The sequence below is a fragment of the Amaranthus tricolor genome, chromosome 2 (genome assembly GCF_026212465.1).
Source record: "Amaranthus tricolor cultivar Red isolate AtriRed21 chromosome 2, ASM2621246v1, whole genome shotgun sequence".
In the NCBI taxonomy this organism is placed as follows: domain Eukaryota; kingdom Viridiplantae; phylum Streptophyta; class Magnoliopsida; order Caryophyllales; family Amaranthaceae; genus Amaranthus; species Amaranthus tricolor.
This window is the reverse complement of record NC_080048.1, coordinates 34,180,042-34,199,384: the sequence shown is the minus strand read 5'-3', so window position 1 is coordinate 34,199,384 and position 19,343 is coordinate 34,180,042. Positions and strand designations below refer to the sequence as shown.

At 33.1% G+C, this 19,343-nt stretch overlaps 1 protein-coding gene across 5 annotated transcripts; it reads right to left on the bottom strand.

The window, feature by feature from the left end:
* Nucleotides 1-1,637: 1,637 nt before the first annotated feature.
* LOC130806434 (glycoprotein 3-alpha-L-fucosyltransferase A-like) lies at nucleotides 1,638-19,033 on the bottom strand. 5 transcript variants are annotated; one of them, XM_057671511.1, is made up of 10 exons: nucleotides 18,502-18,639; nucleotides 14,861-14,945; nucleotides 14,035-14,199; nucleotides 11,957-12,198; nucleotides 11,216-11,320; nucleotides 8,706-8,862; nucleotides 8,384-8,611; nucleotides 6,617-6,775; nucleotides 6,146-6,211; nucleotides 1,638-1,896 (listed from the first exon to the last, which is right to left on the bottom strand). In XM_057671511.1, exons 2-10 carry the CDS (start codon nucleotides 14,914-14,916, stop codon nucleotides 1,770-1,772), a joined length of 1,305 nt encoding a protein of 434 aa, XP_057527494.1. In that variant the 5' UTR covers nucleotides 14,917-14,945; nucleotides 18,502-18,639; the 3' UTR covers nucleotides 1,638-1,769. The 5 variants fall into 5 exon arrangements, with proteins under 5 accessions (XP_057527494.1, XP_057527490.1, XP_057527492.1 ...); XM_057671507.1 differs by lacking the exon at nucleotides 14,861-14,945 and having other exon boundaries at nucleotides 1,665-1,896; nucleotides 14,039-14,199; nucleotides 18,502-19,015; XM_057671509.1 differs by lacking the exon at nucleotides 14,861-14,945 and having other exon boundaries at nucleotides 1,665-1,893; nucleotides 14,039-14,199; nucleotides 18,502-19,015.
* Nucleotides 19,034-19,343: the final 310 nt, after the last annotated feature.

The window sequence follows — 19,343 nt, the reverse complement described above, 5'->3', positions numbered from 1 at the left end:
AAACATGGCGGCCTTCGATGGAACGTCTTGCCCGGAGGAACATCTGATGGCCTACAAAAACTTGATGTTGCTGTATACCAACGACCCGTTGTTGTGGTGCAAGTTCTTCCCGACTACTCTTACGGGGGTAGCACTGACATGGTATACTTCCCTTCCAGGAGGAAGTATACACAACTTTGCCCAACTGGAAGAGAAGTTCCTGGGCCACTTTATAGCTTCCAGGAGGTAGGAGAAATCAAATTTCCATCTACTCAGCATCACGCAATTAGGAGAATCCATATCATCCTATCTAAAAAAGTTTCATGAGGCGGTGCTGGAGGTAACCGATTTGGAAGAATCGGTTGCATTAAACGCCCTGATCAACGGAATGAAGGCTCAACGGCTGAAGTTCCAGTTGGTCGAAAGTCAAGTGAAGACATACGCGGAGGCCATGAATGGATTTATTTGAAGAGGAAGATGAGTGAATATGTAGAATGAATATTGTTCTTCATTGCACAAAAAATTGATTACATCAATGGGTATTTATAGTGCAAGTTTACTAAAATATCTTAGATATTTTTAATTTTTTAATTACTTTTCTAGGATCTTCCATTATATTATCTTAGATATTTTTATTTTTTAATTCTTTAGTTTAGATATTTTTATATTTAATTAAAATCCTAGATTTTTCTAGATTAGCCAATTAGCCAAATATTAATTACCATCACAAACAAAACATTCCGTCTTGTATGAGACCATCTCACGGTAAGACGACCTTAATTAAAACAAATAGTCATAAGCTAAAAGTTTTTATTATTAGATTATTTAACCCAAGTATGAGGCATGTCTCATGGTGAGACCGTCTCATACAAGAATTCATGACCAAAAAATATAAAATACTCTTCAGCCCAACTTAAATTGTTACATGCAATGCGTCATAGTAATTAAATTAGCTAACTATCATTATCATCATCAACCCAATATCCCGCTCGAAAAAAGGGCCACTATGTGATGGGTATTATTTATGCATGCTATGTAGTTTCTTACTTATTGCTGTTTTACTCTCACAGTGGTTGATTAATTTTGTCTTGCAATCTAACTTTGAATCATAATTCTAATTAGTCTAAAATAAATGATAATTGAAATGAAAAATAAGATTTACAGAAAAACGTACCAAATGGACAAAATTTTAAGAAAAATGGACAAAATTTTAAGAAAAATGGATAAAATGGACAACAATTTAAGCAAATAAAAACGTACATTTAATAAGAGGAGCAAAAGGTTTAAGATGATCATCAAGTTGAAAGCAAGAAGATCATATTGATCGTTAGATATTATAAAGGAGGTGTAACACCCTTGAATTTTCAATCCCATAAACGAAACTAAAATCATAAAGGACGGGGGAAAAATTTGGGTGTTACCTAAAAGAAAAAAAGAAAAGGAAAAGAATATACACATATACGTTAAAGATTAACTTACAGAGATGAGCGGGAATTTCGGCAGCATCTCTGCTAAAAATCGAACATGTGGTAGATCAATTAACACAATAATAGTCTAAGGCATCGTTGCCTTTAAAATCTCACACCACGTCGGAATGATTCATCGCCAAATTTTCAAATCAACATGCCAAGCATGGATCGTGGTTCCAGTGTTAACACTTGTGTTTTAAAATGACTTAACTCACTAGAACCATGCAAAGTTATAAACTACGCAACGGAAATACATATATACAAAGGAGGGCACAATACCTCGTAACAAAACGTATACAAACCAAAGTTTACAAAAGATAATTAAGAGCTACAAGGTGAAAAGATGATGGTATGACACAGGTTATGCTGCACACTCATTACTCTCCCCCAATGCAATGCAATGCAAACGAAGCTCCAATACCTGCTATGCCCGTCTATGATCCTCCTGCTACTCGACATCAAACCAAGGCCAATGTGTTATAGCAAGCAATCATAAAAAGTCATCAAACAATCAAACATAAACACAAACACGTACACGTCAGTAACTAACATCAAATATAATAAGGCCAACCTACTAGATAACATCATGTTATACAACAACATAAGATGATTCCATAAGACACAAGCATAAATAGTAACTGTTTATCGTCCACCTATACTTCTTAATCTCATTTCGTCCTTTTCAACCCAAACCATGTGTTCTTGGATAGAATACAAGTTTCCACACTCCTGTTCTCAAAACATAAACTCTTGTAAAACACGCGTAGTATCAACTCAATCAAGGCATTAACAGACTACCTAACACATGACCTTATAGAGCTTGTCTATCCTTAAGTAAGTGTGATCATAGTCTATCTTTGGGATTGGTAACTCCCTTGAGGTAACTTAACTTAGGCACACTTTTCACTAACATAAACTATTCTATCAATGAGTAAATTAAGTGTTGATGATTTATATTTTGAGTATAATAATTTTTTGTTTTTATATTCAATTCTACAATAATGTGATTTAGTGACACTTTATTTGACCTTTAGTGACATATGCAATTATTACTATAGTCTACTCTGGCCTTTATAAAAAATGTCACTAGATCTTATGTTGCGAAAAGCTTTAGTATGATTTTTTATTATGCTGCTAAATGCTCTAATAAATATCATAAAATCTACTATATACACCATTAAAAGTTTAAAATAGCCACATTTAAATTAAATATCACTAAATATATCACACTAAAAGTAATTATGTTGTATTGCGTCCATACACTCAGATTTTTATTTTGGATCGTGGTTTAGGGTCCCCAAATACTCCCCAAATACTCCCTTGGCCGTATCTAATGAGATAGGACTTGTGCGGTGGATAGCTGATTACTGCTTAAATTCTGTAGTTTATTTTTACGAATTTCAGATATGATTCGGAATGCATGATATGGTTGCTTGATAAACTAATCAAACATTTAAACACACATTTCTTATCATCATCTTGATTTTTGTAAGTTTGTCCCATTATCATGATATTTTTTTCAAAAAACGGACGTCACAATTATTCTTATGGGATAACTCTTTTGAAAATCCGGTTGAAACAAGTACTTATTCGCTTATTTTCCGATACGTAAACTGAAAATATATTTAACGTCGTTTTTACCCATCATAATGATTTTTTTCAAAAAACGGACGTCACGATTATCCTTATGTGATAACTCTTTCGAAAATCCGGTCGAAACAAGTACTTATTTTAAAATGCGAGGACCAATGAGATACGTACTGCCGCATAGAAAACTTTACCCCTCAAATTGGTCAAACCCTCAAACTTAATAATCAATTAACGTTTTCCGTTAAGTGGTAATCATTTGCAGAGAAATATATCACATTAGGTAATTTTTTTCAAAAAAAAACACATAAAGTAGTTTTTTCAAATAGACCTATAAATTAGATAATTTCATATGAAGTGTATATATATATATATATATATATATATATATATATATATATATATATATATATATATATATATATATATATATATATATATATATATATATATATATATAGATGTAGGATCAAATAAGAAGGATTTTAAAATGAGAAGGATGAGAAGGATTTTTGTTTGATTTTGTTTGGTTACTATATATACAAAAAAAAGGATACTATGTTATAAATTAAGAAATTTTAAAAGTATTATATATGATATCATTTGTTTGCTAATATGTTCACTTATTGTAAATCAAACTTGTGCTTTCTAAATTAATTTATATATATAAACAGAAGTATTATATATGATATCATTTGTTTCTACGAATGTGAAATAAGTAACGTGATATCATTTGATATGTAAATTAATATATTACTCCTGCATCTTATTCAAGAGAAATGCCTCGATTACTTTTTGCACACTATTTAAATACATTTATTTATTCAATGATTGATATATCTTATCATACATAACAAAAATATTGTAAAATTGAATATTAATAAGAAAAAATTATTAGAAATAATGCAATATTTTGCTTATTTCCTTACAATTATACCGACTTTTGATTAACCATGAATAATACTAATTTAGGGGGTGTTTCCCTAAAATATCTTTAGCATGTTAAAAATCAAAATATTGCGGGTTATATGACAAAAAAAAACCGATAAATTAGCTAATAAACTAAAGTTGGTATTATTTTAGCAAAAAACAGGCCCCCTAAGTTGGTGTTATTCATGATTAATCAAAAGTTTGTATTATTGTAGGAAAATTAACGAAAGCTTGTATTATTCATGGTAATTTTTGTTATTAATAATCCATGCATTGAGAAGAATCAAACAAAATTTCACTTGGTTCTATTTTAATTTATAAATAAATTGAAAGTACAAATTAAAATTCAATCGTGAACAATGTCCAAAAAATAAAAGAGACTTTCTTATTGAATAGAAGCGAAAATTTGGTATAACTTATTAAATTGGAAATATATAGTCTATACAATATACTAATGAAGAAACGATTAGGACAAATGTCGACTTTACCATGAAAATTTTTCCACTCTTCTCATGTTCTTATTAGGAAAATATTTTTAGCATATCATGTAATATCTTTCTGATTGGATTTGTTTAATTGATTAGTTACAAAAGCTTTTAAGATATGTAGTATCTTTAAATACAACGGATAATTGTCAGATAGTTAAGCAAAAGAAAATAACTTTGAAATAATTTTACATAGATAATCCTATATATTACTTACATGGCTATATTAAAAAAAACTGCACAAATCAAGTAGATTACACATTGATTATTTAAGTAAATAAGTAGGATAAGATATCGGTGAAATAAATTTCAAGTGATAATTTTATGACCTAAATTTGAGAAGTTTATAATATGTAAAGTAATTAAGTTATATGTTAATTATTATAGTAAAAATATGTTCTTTAAGCTGAAAACTTATTTTAAAGTTTTACAAAGACATTGAACATTTAAATTATTTTTTATATTATTTTTTATGTGTTGAAATTTTCTATTATTTTATGTAAGTACTTTTAATCTACTCCGTATTATTTAGTGCATAATTTTATGATTGTTCTTTATATAGTAGTATATTAGTAATATGTATCTCAATCTAATAGCAAAGCTTTTACAGTTTTTAAATTAAACAAATTAATTTATAGTTTCAATATATACTTAAGAGTCATATGATAACTTAATAACACATATAAAATTAGTAAGTTTTATTTAAATAATGTATAAACCGTGCTTGGCACGGGAATCTATCTAGTATTTCACTGATGTTAAACTTTTATCGATAGATTATTAGTAAATTTAAAGGTGTTAAAGTGTGCCTATTTAGTGTGTTGTGCTAGTTATAGCCAACACTTGACTTGAAGTGTGCGTCAATATCATCTTTACAATTTGCTTTTATAAACTTCTAGGTTGAGGCATTCATATTATGCCTTAGTAATTGACAATGTGAAAACATTTTGTTGCATCAATTGTAAAAGAAAGTTTAATGAAAATTGTTGTGAGAGACGGTCTCTCCGAGAGACATATTAGATATAAGGGCTAAATAGTCTAATTAATACAAATTAAAGAGAAAATTAGATTGTGGGCTTCTTGTTTTAAGGTCGTCTCTTTGAGAGACCGTCTCTCACAAGAATAGCTGAACTTTGAATCACAATTGATTATATATTTAAAGATAATTGATAATTGTAATGAAAAATGAGATTTATAAAAATAAATTGAACAAAAGTTGGATAAGAATCAATTTTCATATGATTACGAGAGGTTAACTTTTGTATATAATAGAAGGTGAATTTGTTTAGAAAGAGGGGTAACTTTGAATCACAATAGAGGTCACCTTAATATTGTGCAAGAATAGTATGTATTTCATAAAAAGGAAATTAATTATTTGTTGAAAAAATTAAATCGAAATGAGAAAGATTGACCAATTTAATTGGATATTAAATATGTCGTTAAGGTTGGTGCATATTATTTTAATATACACAAGGTCAGCTCAAGTTGTAATAGAAATGTATTTCATAAATAATGATGTTGAAAAATAAGCATGTGAAGAAATGTATCATGAATAATACATGTACAAAGTATATCGTAGTCTACTCAAAAGCATCAAGGCATGGAAAGAATAACAACAAACAAGAACGAATCGATGAATTAAACCAAACAAACATCCGATCCCAAGAAAGCATTTTGGATATGGTGAAGACTTACCTCATTGGCAGCAAGAACCAGACGAATGATGAGTAGCCCCATGAATGTACCAACAGACGAACTGGACTGATGGACAAACAGAAGCAAGATTAGACTAAGAACATTTTTTGGGTTTTCAAACAACACCTTGGTAGATATCAATCCACTAACCCACTATATTTAGTATTTACATCAAATTGAAAAGCCTGCATTACCATAAAAATTGGATCATTTTTCTAAAAATTGGTAGTATAAAGTACAACTACTCTCTCCTTCAGGCTACAGGTTGCCTAATATTACAAACTACCCCGACTTCCTAGTGAGCCGATAAATGCAGCTGCAGCATTTTCTGAAGTTCACACTCGAGAAGTTGCAGACCGTAAATGAATATACAGTCACACAAACATGACCTCAAACTTTGAGCACGGATTTTTCTCTATATGACTTTTAAAATCACTATCTCCGTCAAATTTAAAGGTATATAGAGCTTGCCTCTGCGTCAAGCCAAGAGGATATATCTTGTAAATTTTGAGTTCGTCTCTGCCTTTAATACTTTCAGGCCGTTCAGATTTCCAAATGGGCACATGTCTCAGGCGACTAAACTCCTTCAGCACTGCAGACTCCAAGGCTTTCATTGTCAAATTGCTAGACCTATACAGCGTAAAAGTAATAAGTTTGCAGCATAGGTTTACACACACGTCACCAGAAAAACAATACACCCTCCTATTCTGATAAATATCTCATTTGGTTTTGCACTGTTTATCTTTCACTCTTAGTTTGTATTTTATTCTCAATCTATAAGTAAAAATATAATTAAGTGGGATGTTTGATTCATCTCAATGTAAAAATTAATAATATCAACTTTTTATAATTTCAAAAAAGCAAAATTAGAGATATTAAGGATTAAAATAGAGAATCGACACCAAATATGACAATTGATTAGAATAAGAGCAAGTAGATGATTATCTGGCAATCGTTCATTTTTTGTTAGTAAATAATGGTTCATAAATTGGACCTTCCAAGTTACAGCAATCATGTTATGTTACAAGAGATGACACCAAAAACATAACTATTGCAAGGGCATTTTTGTAATAGCATGACATATCTCTAATTATCTACTAAGTACTAACTCTCTTTGCAAGGATACTTTGTGCACCGGGCTTCCCTTTTTTATCCCTTAGTATGTACTATGGTGTGAGGGGACAGCGTTGCATAATACTGCAATGTGTGTCGTATTCTTCATAACAACGTGCTATACGCAACATTAAATTTGCACTAAAGACTACTTCAAGTAGATCAAATTTTTCTTCTGCTGGCGCACAGTGTTCGACTTGGGATTCTAACAATGAGGGGTCCTTAAATTAATAATAGTTAGACAAAAACAAAAAAATGGATGGGTCAGGACATTTTTGACAGTTTTTCTTAAAAAATATATGATAACTTATAATTCAAGATGGGGACTTGGGAGTGTGTCCGCCACTGCTTGCACACATCTGAACACTCACGAACAACAACCAATCGTACTTCTTAATACTGGTGAACATTGTAGAGTTTATATGTATATTATTTACCCATGCAGGATTGATATGCACAACATCCATAAGCTTTCAACAAAACAAAAAAACAAGCTTTAAAGATTATTTGAGAGTTTGCTCCACTTGGCTTTTTTTCTTACTATTTTGAGAAAGAAAATTGGTGCAACAAGATCAAAAGGAGGAGAGAGATAGAGAGAAACTTCACAAAATAGAAATGGACTAAAATCACAAGGATATTTCAAAATAGAAATGGAATATACTCCTTTTGGCATAATGAAAACCTTAAAAGACCTTCTAACTATTAAAGACATTGCAAGGCCAAAATTTTCTCTTTTGCTGTCGTTTTGTGGACCCAATAACTCATGTTGAAAGGGTGAGATTTGGCGAAAACAAGAGATAGAAGGGTAAGAGGATCAACGTCCAAGGGAGTACATTACAGAACCCGTCACCAGCTATAAGCAGCTACTCCTATACCACAATCAAAACAGTGAACTGAAGCCATTGTTGATTCAAACAATGTAAAATATGTCATAAAAGATCCCATCACCAGAATAAGACTGGATCTTCAATGCCTATCTTGCACAACATATGTCATAATCCAGATCCAAATTATGTATTTAGGCCTGGCATGGGTATGTTTTGATGGGAGGTAAGATAACAACAGAACAGTTTCCCACTCACTACTGACAAAAACGAAGACCAAGATAACAGAGGTGAAACTTACCTTAGAAAAATAGACACCATGTCGAATCTGCCTCTTTCTCTAACATATACGTGATATGTCGTTTGAGAGCCGCGAGAACACTTGCAGGGGCGTTTCTTGAATGCTGGACTTTTCTCTTCATCCTCACGAATTCTAGTTGCCAGGTGAATGCAAAGGCGGCATGATGAGTGAACTGCAGCCATATCCACCAGGGCCTTGAAAGAGTCATTGGGGCCATGATATTTCCACCTAACAACGACAGCCAATATCATACAAAATCCCCAAAATGCTAGACAACCATGAGCCAGTGATTCTGGACCGCTATAAAACAAGCAACCAATACCTCAATGACTGGTTGAATGCGTCAGGATTTTCAGCAAGACGTTTCATAGTCTTGGCAACTGAATCAATATCCTCTATCTCCTTTATATGCAGCAACGATCCCGTGCAAGGAGCAAAGTCTTGAATATTAGGAGCACCAACAACAACAGGGATCGTCCCTACAGCAATAGGAACAGTCTCTAGTTATATTATGACTACATATAGGACACAAATCACTACATCTATTATATATCCTTATCATTTTTTAGTTTTTGACATAGAATTACAGAATCTGGGCAGAAAGAGCTCCTCAAAGCAACCCCAAAATCTCAGATCCATCAATCAGCATATCACCAATGGTCCAATAGCATATAGAACCCGATTACAAATGCTTTTTAAATAGGTAAGCAAATACATTCTACACACCTTAGTTTGGGAAGCCACTATGTAACATCATTATTCAATCTTGACTAAACTTCCACGAAAAAATAGCACGTTGAACGGTGCATGATCTTACAAAGGCTTTTTAAATAGGTAAGCAATTCATTCTACACCTTGGTTTGGGAGTCAAGCAACACAATTGTTCAATTAGGACTGAACATCTCCAACAAATGTCAGTATGTTCAATCCATCATTCACTACTAACCAGTTTGATCCCAACAAAATTTATATATGGAGCCCAAATGAGAATATCTTTTTTATGAAAACAAAAGATTTATTAGAAAGACAAAGAGTTGCAACCCATGACAAATGTACAAAAGGAGGCCAAGGAAAAAAACTTATGGGTTGTGGCTACCCTAGTGCAAGTTTCTACATAATTGAAAAACATCAAGTACCACTCAGAACCAGGTACTTCACTCCAGCTATCATGACCTCGAACTAACACGAAGCAAAAAATCTTACAAATCAAAAAACATAAAGTTCCGTTAAGATTTTACAAAATATTAGACTGCTCAATAAATGTAAGGTCTATGGACATATACCTTTCAAAGTTGAAAATTTCCATGATAAGAAACTTTCAGCTTTAGATCCCATTTGCCCCAACCTTACCCCCAGAGAGAGAGAGACTATTATCGAAATTGGGTTAGTTGTATTGCAAGAGATGTAAGGTTGACTTTCTTTTCAACAAGTAACAGAGACATACTTATATAAAGGAAAAACAATTGGATGCCAGTGCCACACATACAATTACACAAAAGGAAGCCTAAGGTCAAAGATTCCATTCTTCCTAAACGAAAGAATTTCTTGAAAAAAAAAATGTCAAGAATTGGTTAGAGCCTAACATTAGACTACAATATAATAGCACGAAGAGAAGGAACCTGAAACCTAGGCATGAGCAAACTCTTCCATTAAAAAACTCCATAGTTTCTTTTTTTGAGTGCGCCATCAAAATGTGAACAAACCATTTTTTGATACCCAAATATGAGACGAAAAACGGAATACTATAGGCTAGAAAAAGAGACTTGCACAAAGTTTTTATCGACTTGGAAAAAGCATTGAACAAGATAATAGCTACCAAGAAAAATACTTTTGTGGGTAACAAAAAAAGGTATTCCTAAACAATACATTATAGTGCAAGATATGTGTCAAGAAGTAGAGATGAATGTTAGGATATGTGAAGGGCAACTGAGGATTTTCAAATCGATTGGTCTACATCAAGGCTTGGCCTTAAGCCTCTTTCTTTTTGCAACAGTCCTAAATAAGATAACTTGATCGATACAAGAAGATGTGTCTTGGTGCGTGTTGTTTGCTAATGACATAGTATTAGTAGATGAGACCATAGGCGGTGTAAACGCGAAGTTAGAACGATGTAAACTAAAATTAAAGTCATAAGGTTTCAAATTAAGTCGGAGCAAAACAGAGTATTGTGTAACTTTACAAAGATGCCTTGGTGGACTGGAGTAGAAAATGATTTGAAAGATCTACTTGCAAATTGAGAAGGTCGAAAATCGGAGTGAATGGAGAAGATGAACTGCGACAATTGGAACTAATAAATGGTTCATGTAGTCGATCCTAATCTTTTGGAATCAAGACTCTAGTATTGTTGTTGAAAAGAAAAAAAACTCCAAACAAAGATAACTCAACTCACACTGGAAATCTTTTGAGTAGACGACATTGAGTGAAAAGCTCCTATTTTAATGTCCCAAAAAAGTACAAAGGATGCGTTTTCTCGAGCAAGACAAGGGTATAAAACAATGGCTCACAGATAATTGCATGTCAATTTTGTCCATAAGATTTGAGGCTTTGGAGGAAAATTAGCACCACCTTCCTGGCTCAGGTGACGTCGGGACGGTCATGTCAGATAGCTGACACCAATATAACAGCCTCTTAGCCCTTAGGCAAAACACAGAAGCCATCCATATATTCCTATTTACTGATAACATAGATTGACTTTGTAGATTAAGGAAACAAAATATCAACAAAATAAAGCACAGCTCTTAAAATATTGATACAGCAACCAACAGAAGAGAAACAAAATTTTATTCTAAAAGAAAGTGAAACAAAACCGAATGAACAAGTCAGAATTCATACCAGCAACCAGAGACTGAAAGAATTTCTCGGTGACATAGTCCTCCTCATTAGAGTTTTCAAAAGCCAAGCTAAATTTGTAATGCTTCAATGTTTCTACCTTGTCAACTGAAATGTTAATAAACAAAATAATTGAAATAAACAACTCAGAAACAAGATGAAAATATGTCAACTCGTCCGATCACCCATAAGTGAAAGGATCACATAGTCATTACAAGCAAGATCTAAGAAAGTCTGAGGCAGAATAAGGCAATAAAAAAATCCTGAAGTCTAGCACGAACAGTAAAAAGTGAAGGTGTGCCTACGTCTACGAACAGCAAGGTGTGCTTTTTTTTTTTAAAAAAAAAAAGGGCCAATTATACAAAAATAACACACATGGGTTTAATTAGTAGATGCACCAACACTAAACAAAGTGTTATATAATTCAATCATTAGAATTTTGATAGTAACACATGAAAATGCTGATATCTAATACATAAGAAAATTCAATATTTTTTGTTTCCCAAAGAACAGAACAGAAAGAATAAGAGAATTATTTCAACAACTGTCAGTTAAGTTCCCTTCGCATGAAAGCTCCTCAAGAAACCCAAGAAATGATCAACCTCTAAGCCTTATGCCTCCAAGATAAAGTGCTTTTAAAAAAACAAGCATGCAGGAAGAACACTTGCAGCATTGCAAGCATAGGTGCAAACATTGTATAAACAAAGTCGAAGACATGGAAAATAATAATTTGCTTGAGTTAACCTCTTCCATCTCGGTTACGGTGACAGCCACCATAAGAATCTATTATTATCCCACTCTTCTCAAGGCCTTCGAGTGCTTGCAGGCGGAAATTCCGAGCACCACAATTGGAGATGAAAGCTGCAGCCAAAGCCTTCTCAGTTTTTGGTTGCACAGGTGCCATGATGTCATATTCTGCCCAAGAGAAGTACCCTACCGGAACATCAGATGACAGACTAGTTGTCATGATGACATCATAACCTTTTCTGAAACAATGAAATCATGACATTAGAAATGGATTAAGAAACATATAATTAGATGCACCACTTGATGAAATAGCAGACGAATTGAGGGGGAATCTGCAAAGATTCCTAAACTGCAAAGAATGTACTTCCTACATTCTTAAGTTGCTACATATACCATTAGTAATAACAAAATCTAGAAAATGCACCCAAGTGTCCTTGCTCTATTTTACCCATCTGCACTGATTTAGCCATATACCAACTCTAATCAACCTAACCTAACTCACATAATTCGAACAAATTAACCATTATCAACTGATCTTTACACCTAAACATAATTCCATTATCCAGACATCATTAATGGCTCACACCAAGGCAAGGTTTGGGGGCAGATGCAAGCAACCTTAATCTTGTTAGTGATAACAATAAACAAAGAGGTTGTTCGGATTGACCCTTGTTAACAAATATCATTTGCAACTTCTCATGGATAAAAAGTGCACATAATTTAATTAGCCCTTTTAATATTCTAAAACTGAAGAAACAAAACTCTTAAGTCCCACAAATAATTGACATAACACTTGAACATAATTAAATCATTGAAAAATTCCACCCATCACCAATATATTTTAGAACATTCTCTAGAATCTTCAAGGTAGGAGCCACCTAACAGCATGGGGTAATGGAAAAATGGAATGTCTCTACTCTTTAAGCTTCCTCTGATTCAAGGAGTTTAGTTCTCTCAAGTTGAAAATATCTCTTCGGTTCTTGATGTTATGGCATATTTCATAAAACTATCCCCTAATATCAAATGAATCTATTGTTTTAGGTATTCTTCTCCTATCTCTCATATTTATAAAACTAAAGTTTATGGCTTATGAATCAAAATGGAGAAAGCATGAGAAACACACATCGACCAAATATTTGGTTGTAGTTGCCCTTGGTCGTGAAGCTTAGGATGGTTGCAATAGCCACAATGATGGTGTCACTCCAGAATTAATTAACTTGAATCTTGCATTCAACTCTTTGTTAGCATTATAGTGTAGAAACAAGGTCGCATCTCATCATGTTGGCCGCGTTGTAAAGGTTTTCAAAAATAACGAACTGATATTTCCCGCCTTGTAACGGTTTAAAAAAACCGCATCATGGGCCATATCAAGGATATCTAATGGTTTCAACCAATATTTAGGCGTTGCGTTAATTGGATCACTCTCGTTACCGCATCACCGTTATGTTACCCGTTGGCGACCGTTACCGCATTTTTACACTATAGTTTGAGTTTCATCATATTGATGATTTATTGCCTTATAATTTACTTCAAACTTTAAGCCAAATTTTGATGATTTGTTTAGTTTAATTTGATATTTGTACTCAAATAAACCTAATGATATCATTTGCTATGGTTTATTGTGATAGTGGTGAGAGTTGGCATTTGGTGGTGGGTTTCCTTCTTTTTGTTTTTTGTGGGGGTGGTGGTGGAACATTGATTGTGGCACTTTTTTCTAGTGGTTTTGTGATGGTGGCTGAAGAGGCAGCACAGCAGCCAGCATGGTTAAGAGGTGGTGGTGGTGGCAGTGGTTGATTAATCAGCCTCCACCTTTCCTCTCTCTTATTAATCTCAAGGGACATGTCCTGCACTATTTTCCTTACTTCGCGTACCTACAGGTCAATGCCCGTCTCCTTAAAAAGACAGAGGTAGTCGTAAATCAATTGAGGGGTCAGCTTAACAGTACCTGACATATAATATCTATTCAACATTAAAATGAGTCACTAATTTAAAAGTATGACTCATAGTCTCAGAATTACACAATTTACCCATCCCACCCCAAATTTAAATGCAAACAAGTAAACATGCGTTCTTACCTACCGTCTTGCATTGGCGATATTGTTCTCCGCATAATAGTGAGAAGATTCCATTGAACGCAGCACACTAGCTGTACCTTGCTCTTGAGGCCAACCAAAGGCTGCATCAGGCTTCCTACTAGGACTATGTCCAAATTTGCAACCCGCCGAACAAGTATTCCACTCCTATGTAGATTATATAAATGATGAGAGCATAAAAGACATATGGGCCCAAAAAACTCAGCATAGTTGCAGTATATGTAAAGCATAACAAATGCATTGAACAAATGGAGCAAGTTAGGAAGAAGCAACATGGTGCTTAAAGGAAACATCATTTGACAATAGAACCTAACGTCAGAAGATTTAGTTGGAAGAAAAGATGCTTAATAATCACTTCTAGATAGAGAGCACTAGACATTGACAGCCAGTTAAAGGAAAATAAGGGCGCGTAACTGTCTCCTTTTCTATCATGGACGCATGGTCACAAAACTGACCAGATCAAAACAATTCAGTAGGCATCAAAGAATGATAGGCAATGCCCGTAATATTATAATTGCAATCTGTTTATCACACTAACTAATCCTGATAGTTTGTAGGGATTTAGGTTTTAGCATTGTTATTTAATTGCTTCAAAGAGGAAGCTTCTTTAAATATAAAGAGCTTCAAAAATATGAGATGTCCACCAATGTCTCACCAAACTCAAACTTTATTTATTTTAACCTCACATATCTCTGTCAAATCATTAATGCCCTGACACAATGACATGGGTAAAGATGCTTCAAACTTCATTGTAAAACAAAAACATGAATTTTCCTTTAGATAGTTGGTCTCATATTAGAGCACATACGCATATCTGATATGAGTTTCTCCAAGAAACTTAGGTCTTGCGTCATCATCTATCATTCTTGATTCACCTTGCTATGTATTTCCACCTTACAAATATGCCATGGACAAATGTTACAAGAACGAAAAACATTAATTTTGAATGTCTGAAACATAAGAAACGAAATTTGATCCAACTTTATTCTATATAAATGTAACAATGATATTAGTAGAACGCAAAATCCCCTCCAAAAATTTTGCCTTCAATTAGTGCAATTTACAAATAACCATTACACTTTTCAAAGTTTGTATTTGTGTACAAGATGGTATATATTTAAAGAAAATAAAAAACATAGAAACCCAAATAATTAAAAAGTGATAAAAGTAAAAATAGATAAGAAAAAGAAATTATGTAGATTAATTAAGTAGAAACACGTGCATAGGAAAAGAAAAAATAGAAAAAAATCAGAAAAGGGAGAAGAGAACACCCAAGTTCCAAGACATTTTACCTTTTAAAATTCTTTATTTTGTTCTTTTAATACTCAAAAAAGAGAAAAAAGAACGGAAGTCAGAAAGACTAAGAGTAGAAGGATGAAGAAGAGAAAAAAAGGAAATAAATAAATTAAAATAACCAACATAGTTAAACAAATCTGGTAAGTTTTCTTTGCTCATGTACATCTATTTCTTTCTCCTCTTTTTCTTGTCTTCTATTTGTTTCCTTTTACCATTTCGTTATGGTTTCAAAATTCAACTAACAACATTTTTGTGTGGATGGGAAAGCTTTAATGGCTGCAAATCGGAACGTTATCGTCAGCGTTCCAAGTCACCTTTCCTAGTGTTTCCAGCACAAATATTTCCAACTGCAAACGATGATGCAGTGATCCACATTTTGCGCTTCTATGAGGATTTATAAGGGGGAAAAGGCAAAGATAAAGGGAAGGACATGTCTTCTCTTGTTCGTATAACAAATAAAAGGGATATGGTGGAAATATTTTCCTTCATTCCTTTAGAAAGGAAAAAGTATATCATTGAATAGTTCACGTACATCCTCTTTGAAACAAAATATATACTTAAATTGCTTCAGATATGAATTGGCAGTAACAAACCAAGTTAGCGTGATCACCTTACCGGCCATTCCTTCAAAGAAGGGACATAGCAAAGCAACAATATAAAAATTTACATTGAAGAAATATCATGAGTCCATGGCTGAGGAAGATCTAACTTCTCAAGAACTCACTCCCTCTCCCATCCCTTATCTTTAATGTCTTTCTGACATTTACCAACAGCTCACCACAATTCATCAAACCTTATATTCATCCATAAATATCACTACAGTTTATGAGACAAAAGACCTTTCTAGATAAAGTAAATAACTAATAATCAATATAACAATATTAACACGCTCAAGGAATGGAAACCGCTACCACACAATAATTGAATAAGGAATATAGAATGAACGGGCTAAAAGTTGAAGATAAACTAGAAACTAACACTCATAATAATTTATCTGATAACTTCCTACTGTCAACTATATATCAAGAGATGCCATCCTCTCTATCAAGTAACAACTTGTCTTCTCTCACGAGCCTCATCTCTCCATTCCACTAATAGCCCCCAATGGATGGACGCCATTCATTTCCCACAACCTATTGTAATATGATTTATCATGTAGATCACAATGCCAATCCCACTCGCTATCAAAAAAGATGATTGGGCTCTAAATAGCTCGTAAAACCCACCAACTTTCTTTGTGCATTAAAATAGCTACAAGTTCTTAAGAATTGAAAACACTATGTTACCACTTATTTCTAAAATATTCATTAAAATAAAGATAAAGGTATCCTTTATATAGAAGGAATGTACCAACACCGCACACTTTCTCAATGGACAATGTTTTAATCATAACTATGAGTCCATTTTAGGACTTAATATCAAAAGCCATAAGTGAAAGAGAACAAGGTGAGAGAGAAAAATACCTTCATCATTGTTTGGTAGGGTGTTTACTTCCCATCTTAATCATAAGAATCTAATTACCATAACAAAAATCATGGGAACTGCCAAAAAAACTGGTAGGCATTGGAAAAACATGAAAGTTGAAATAACGAAGGAACAATGTAACATATCAAGGTTATGAGATGAAAAAGGAAGAAAGATTTGAAGAAAGCAAGAAAAAAAGATGAAGCAGATTTAGACCAACCGCTAGTTCCCAAAGTTTTCGCCATCCATTAACAAGTCGATCATTCAATTATTACAATATATCTATTTATAGCTACAAGCCTAACAACCTCATGCTAGATTTGTTATAAGATTCCCTCATAGAATAACCTATCCTCTAACAGAATCACTAAACAACACATTCAATTTTCAAATATTTCCAAATTGTTATCCTGGCATTGCCAAGTCATAAATTTCCCCTTCTTTAGCGGGTGATGCAAACTTATGATGCCTTTTGTAGGTCATGAGCTTCGCCTTATCCTGAATGATCTCCTACATTTTGTGGGTATTCAAATTCATAAAAATTCAAAACCTCCATTCAGTAAAAAAAAATGCCAAATAATGCCAAACAGACTAAAGGTCAAATTTTTTATTCATGAAAATCTGTAATATCTACATAAATTATTGTCAACTAAATGAACTCCAAAAACAACATATAGAAATCCCAACATGGGTACCTCTAAAAATAACAGCAAGTTTAGTCCAATGTAATTAAGATCCAAAGCGAAAAAATCAATGGCAAAGTTAATAGAAATCAAGCTAACTCCAATAAAAAAAAATAGTACCACACATAGTCCACAGTTGCCACAATTACAGGATTAGAAGCCTATATGCGTGCTCACCACAGCAAAGCTTCCTTTTCCTCTTATCTTTTTCACTTTGAGAGTTGATCAATGTACTTAATCTATTACTCTCAGCAAGGACAAAAGAGGCCTAATGAAGAAGCTTCAAGTGGTCAAGCTAAAAACTTACACTTCATGGAAACCAGCCAATTGCACTATTTTGCTCCTTACCAATGCCTTCAATAAGTTAAGCAAAAGCTTATTATTTCAAAAATCTTGGCTAAAAAACATAATTACTCATAGCAAGTCCCTCTTAACTTGGCTTATTGTGAATTCTCAAATACCCTGATTAACATCTTTGGCACATTGTCTTATCTACAAGTTTCTCTGCACTTTATGGAATAACTTACAAGATCCCTAAGCAAATGTATAGCAGAACATTCCCAATCTTTGTTTCAGTTACATCATCTAGACTCAAATTCAGATAATTATCGATGATTTCATCTCAAAAGCTATAGCATCGTACTAATGCAACAAGCAAAACTATTAACACACTCATTAACTGTTTTATACGGAAAACTAATAAATTAAATTAAATAACTAAAATCGTCCCCTGTTGTAGATTGTCTCATCAAATTTGCCCAGTTTAATAGCTCCACAAACAAATGAAGTCAACAGTAAATTCCCTAATTTTTCCAATTCAATCCTTGATCTATTTCCAACAAACATAAGAAAAACTACTAATCTACGTTATCCCTAAATTTCCGATTCTTCAACTCAATTTGGGCAAACAATACCATTCTTAATTCAATCAAAAATAAAAATAAACCAAAAATCCAATCTAAAACAAATTGATGCAACGAAAAACAAGCAAAAACACGAATCAAACCTGATCGCCACCAGCTACAACAATGGGATCTTTATCAAAATCCCTAATATAAACTACATCATCCTCTTTCATCAACCATGTTTCACAACTATCATCTTCGTACCCAACAGAATCCACATCATCACGAGCAGATTCAACTTCGGTAGTTTGAAAATATAATCGGTGTAACAAAGAATCAGCCCATAAATTAACCATGGCGGCATTTTTTGACATATCAAGGCGACCTAGAAAAGCAATTTCGGCGATCACTACTAATGCAATAAAACAAGGCATTAAGTTAGTCCATCTCTTTTTGCGGTTTCCTGGATTCTCCGAATCAAGTGATGAGGGTTTAGGAATTCTTGTAGAAGAAGAAACTCCATGACCCATTGATTATTCTCTTCCTTTATTAGTAAGAGGAAGGTTTTGGTAAAGAATGAGCATATGGAAGAATGGAGATGGCGGAGCGAAGTAGGTGTGTCCGGAATTTGATGGGTATTGTGCAAGTCAACAAATATTCTTAAGAGTTAATCTCCGCACTTAGCCGTGCAATTGGCCAAGGCTTAATTATTTTATTCTGACATACTAAATTTAAAGCTTTAATAGATAATTTTAAGATTTAAAAATACAATTTTAAAACTTAAAAGGTCAATTTTAAAGTTTTTAATATCAATTTTAATATTTAAGTCTCTATTTTAAAGTTGAAATGAGAATTTAATATTTTGCAATAAGTCTTTTAAGTCTTGGTTTTTTAAGTATTAAAATTAACCTTTTAAGTCTTAAAACGATCAAAATTTCATGACTTAAAATGTCAATTTAAATCCTTAAAATTAGCCTTTTAAGTTTTTAAATTGGTCTTTTAA